The sequence below is a fragment of the Hordeum vulgare genome, chromosome 1H, assembly GCF_904849725.1.
Source record: "Hordeum vulgare subsp. vulgare chromosome 1H, MorexV3_pseudomolecules_assembly, whole genome shotgun sequence".
NCBI classification, from domain to species: domain Eukaryota; kingdom Viridiplantae; phylum Streptophyta; class Magnoliopsida; order Poales; family Poaceae; genus Hordeum; species Hordeum vulgare.
In genome coordinates this window covers 42,660,883-42,665,565 of record NC_058518.1, presented here as the reverse complement: position 1 = coordinate 42,665,565, position 4,683 = coordinate 42,660,883, and the positions used below count along the sequence as shown (strand labels likewise).

The window sequence follows — 4,683 nt, the reverse complement described above, 5'->3', positions numbered from 1 at the left end:
AAACCCACGACCTGCCTCCAGTATGCTCGGGTGCACAACCACAGGACAGATGATGGATGATGTTTAGTATGCACAAATAGTCTTTGTATCGTATGAACATGTACTGAAAATTTGACAAAAATCTAACAAGAGAAAATGAAGACTGACAACTCGAACATGTTACCTCGTGGAGTCATGACCACTCTTAACCAAGAGTCCACCAGACTACCACACCATATCATGTTTCGAGTGAATAAACATTTTTTATGTTGTTGTTTCTTCTTGTTCTATGTAAGAAAACAACTCAAATTCTGGTGTTTGTGACATTTCAGAAATGTTCAAGCGTTACAAAAAAGGTGCATTGTATTTGAACATTTATTTACGCATTGTAAAAATATATTTGTTTAGCTAAAAAACATAAGTAGCGTTTTGAAAATGTTCACATACTTAAAAAATGTATGACATTTTCATAATGTTTATACAATTTACAGAAATGTTTGTCTAGTTCACAAAATATTTTATGCCATCCAAAATACGTTTAACATGTATTTGATAAAGTTTCAAAAACTTGTATTTGAGAAAATGCTAATCACGTGTTTAAAACTATTAAACGTATATAATTTTTTTATAGATGTATAACTGAAACGGATTATGTGTATGAAAAAATGGACATGATGTTTTTGCACCCGAGCTCAAATGAGCTCGGGTGAACAGTAAATATGATTTTTTTTTTGCAAAAATGTTCATATAATTTCGAATTTTCTTTCTGGACAAACTTTGACAAATTTTCTAAGTGCTCACAAAATTTCATCATGAAATCACATTTGTGGAAGTCGTGGTAAAAAAACAATATCGAAACTCTGAAAATGCTACTTTCGAAAGCATTTTGTAACATCAATTTTGTTTTTTTATCACGACTTCTACAAATGTGATTTCGTACTGAAATTTTACGAGCTCTTAGACATTTTATTAAAGTTTATCGTAAAAAAATTCAGATTTTTTAAAATAATTTAGAAATATTTTTGGAATATACTGTTCACCCGAGCTCATTTGAGCTCGGGTATAGAAGAGCACTTTCCATGAAAAAATAGACATCAAAATATATACTCCGTATTTAAAGTGAACATTGTATTTGGAAAATATTGAATGTGTATAAAAATATTTTTGACTTATACCTTTATCAAATACATGATTATCGTTTTCCATATATATTTAAGTTTTTTGGAGGGTACAAAATATTTCTTAAACTATGCACACAGTTTTGTATACTCAATATTTTTTTAAAGTGTCACATTTTTGTACGCTCCGTGAGGTCACATGTTCGAGCCGCGAGTCTCCATGTTTTTTTTGTTAGGTTTTTTCTTTAAATTTTCGGTATATTATTCATGCATCCTAAATATATGCGGTGGTTGTGCACCTGAGCATACTAGCGCCTGGTTTCGAAGCAGCACCCTCATCCCTTGTTTTTCTTTTATTTTAGGATCTTAATACATAAATAGAAAATAAAGGGCTTTTTTGAATCTACCATGCAACAGTGGCTGACAACTGCCCCTAGCCATGCTGGCATGCCACACGGGCCGCGGATACACACTTATACGTGAAACACTTATACATGAAATGTAACCGTATTTGTACGCACCTACAAGTTTAATGGCAAAAATACGTAATTTTTAAGTTTATGCACCAAATTAATCGTCATGTGCAAGTTCTATGACTGTCGGTGTATTTAACTCAAAAAAGAAAGTAGCCACCCAAATGACGGAGAAACGATACGGACAGAGTTCGTTATCCAAAACGGAGGGCATCGGGACCTCGCCTCACCCAACACCGAGGAGCCAGCTGAGCTTAAACCTCACCAGCTCGAAGATATCGCAACGTGCCGTCTCCATGGAGGCGGCTACTCTGACGATAGGCTCCCGGTGCCTGGCCTCCGCCGCCGCTAATGGCGCCCACCGTGGTGCAGCGGCCGCAACGGCGCAGCGTCCCGGAGCAAAGCTTCCCCGGCGGGCGCGGCGGCTCCGCGCGCTGCCGCCGGAGCTGAGCGAGATCCTCGCGCCCAAGCTGGTGCCCGGCTCGCCGGCCGACACCGGCGACGTCTCCTCGCTCATCCCGATCAGGCGAGTGTGACAGTAAACTCTGTACCACGTACGCTGGCGGCTGGCGCTCTGATTCTGTCGCTGTGTTTTCTGACTTGTGGTGGTGGTGTCCGCAGTGCCGTCATGCTGCTCTTCTACTTCGTGTCCAACTGGGTGTTCCCGGCGGTGGTCATGCGGGGGATGCAGCCCAACGCCGAGGACGAAGCTGCCGCTGCGGAAGCAGAATCCATGGCGTCGTCGTCGCAGCCGCAGCGAGGGGATGCCGTCGACGGTAAGATCCGGCGAAAGGTCAGGAGGAAGAAGAGCAGAAAAGCCGCCACGGAAGCGTAACTCGCATACGCTGATACGCATGTCTTCCGAAAGGCCTTGTCAGAAATTCAGAATACACTGCTCTTGTTGTTCTGACAGTAATAGCAAAAAAGATCAGGACAGCAGAGTCTTTTTGTTCTCCAAGAGAATAACAGAGTAATAACCACCGAATTACTCTGTGATCAAGAAACATCCGTGCTTATTGTTTTTGCAACTCATATTAGTACTAGTGTGTTACCAAACATTGGTTCGTGTAACTGGTGGTGAAAATTTCTGGGAGAAAATGTCAAGATTCGCCAAGAACTTTCTGAATCTAGGTTTAGCTAGCTGCAAAAACGAATATAAACGGAACTGATCGGTAGAACGCTCATCTGTCCCTCGGACTCCGAACAGAGCAACAGATCAACAACAGCAGACCCAGGGTATGTGTGTGTCTATATATACGCGTTATTCGTCACCTTGGGTGAGGAATAAATATTCCTCACCCATCCCATCTTCCACAGTCAAAAGGTAAGAAAGAAAACTAAGTGAGGTAAGATTACAACATGATTAAAAAAGAAAGGTAAAATTACAGCCTAAAAAAAAGGAAATCCTCTTTTCCGTGAAGAAAATGACAGCCATAAAATTACCTCATGCATATGAAAAAATTACGTCCTGACCAGGATGAGGAATAACTTATTCCTCACCCTGGGTGTTTAATAGAGTAACTACATATATGGTCGCGCTATTCGTCATCCTGGATGAAGAATAGTTATTCTTCACCCCCCTCTATTTTAACATCAATGCACCGTAATTTTACGTTCCGTAAATTTTGCCTTATTTTATATGTAAAAAGAGACCGTAAAAAAATATAATCAACATAAAAATATTTTATGTCACATAAAATGACGACCATACAAAAATAGTGTAAAAAATACAATAAATTTAATTTTTTTCTGATCTTGTGACCTATACTATTGTTTTTATTTTATAAAATTTTATGTAGTGATTCAATATAAATGTAACTATTTTATTTTAAATGTAATTTATTTGTAAATTGACCGTAAGATTATCTCGGATGAAGAATAAACTATTCTGCACCCTGGGTGATAAATAGAGTTTATATCTCTCTATGATTTCGAATCGATGCACAGATTGTTGGTTTTTAAATAATAAAAATGTTTTGTCTTTCTTAAATGGTAATACATGTCTTATTAATTTCATAAAAAAATCATGTAAAGGCCGACATGACATAAATAAAAAGATAGTAGAACATCACTAAGCTTCATCCCAACGTCCGTCGCTTGCCTCCGACATCACCATAATAGCCACCAAAGAAAAAAAAAGTAACAGATCACTTTCTCATCCGAGCTCGACGCGGCTCCATCAGTGATATGCAGCTTTGCAGATCTCCAAGGTGTCTCACCAAAAGTGAAACCATTACCGTTGAATGAATCAGGCCGGGGCAACACCCCAGACACGCCAGCGATCTCTAGATCTGGCATCCCACCACGACTAAGATGCCGAAGGAGGAAACCATACCTGCCATCCACCAACCACGATCCCAACACATGTTCCGTCTTCCAATTATCGTCGATGTAGACCACAATCCACATATGCTCCTGGACTACCTGCCAAGCTCCACAACTGCGTTGGAGCAAGCACCATAGCCCGAGGACATGGGTTCACCATGAGGATGACGTCGCCGCCACACCATCCTTGCTTGAACAGGAATATTTTCATATTCATCCCCAACCATAGGACCGGTTGCCTCATTAGAACAGACCTGAACCTTCTTTATTCGGCGCCGCCATCAATGTGTGTGCATACATGTATTCATTTATGCGTAGAAGGTTCATTGACCGACGAGTCACATTGTGCGTACATACATGTATACCTTGATCTGAAAAAGATGCATGTAAACATGCATACCTTTTTCCTTTTATTTTCTTATTCTCTCTCCATTAATTAATGTGTGTTTTAGTTCTTTCCGAATCTCCAAGAGAATAATGACAACCTTCTTTGGGCAGTGTCAGGAGAATGGCTCCGCTCCGCTCTCTTCGCTCTCTCCCTCCCGCTCCACTAGCCTGACCAAGCCCCCACTAGCCTCGCCGTCGTTGAATCCCCGAGGGCAGCCTACCTTCCCAGGCCCGTCGCCACCGAACCCCCGACGGCGGCCCACCTCCTAAGCCCCCAGCCCTCCCTGGCCATGGCATCTGCAAGCGCTGACACTATCGAGCCCCGAGCGACCCTTTGCGGCGACCGCGTGTCCTCTGGTGTCCGCTGGTCGGACTCGGGAAGCGAGTCCTCTGCACGCTCG

General features: G+C 41.6%; 1 protein-coding gene across 1 annotated transcript; it reads left to right on the top strand.

Annotated features, from left to right (window-relative positions):
* The first annotated feature begins 1,763 nt into the window (after positions 1–1,763).
* Positions 1,764–2,687, top strand: LOC123406299. Its single transcript, XM_045099789.1, has 2 exons — positions 1,764–2,096; positions 2,192–2,687. Exons 1-2 carry the CDS (start codon positions 1,867–1,869, stop codon positions 2,403–2,405), a joined length of 444 nt encoding a protein of 147 aa, XP_044955724.1. The 5' UTR covers positions 1,764–1,866; the 3' UTR covers positions 2,406–2,687.
* Positions 2,688–4,683: the final 1,996 nt, after the last annotated feature.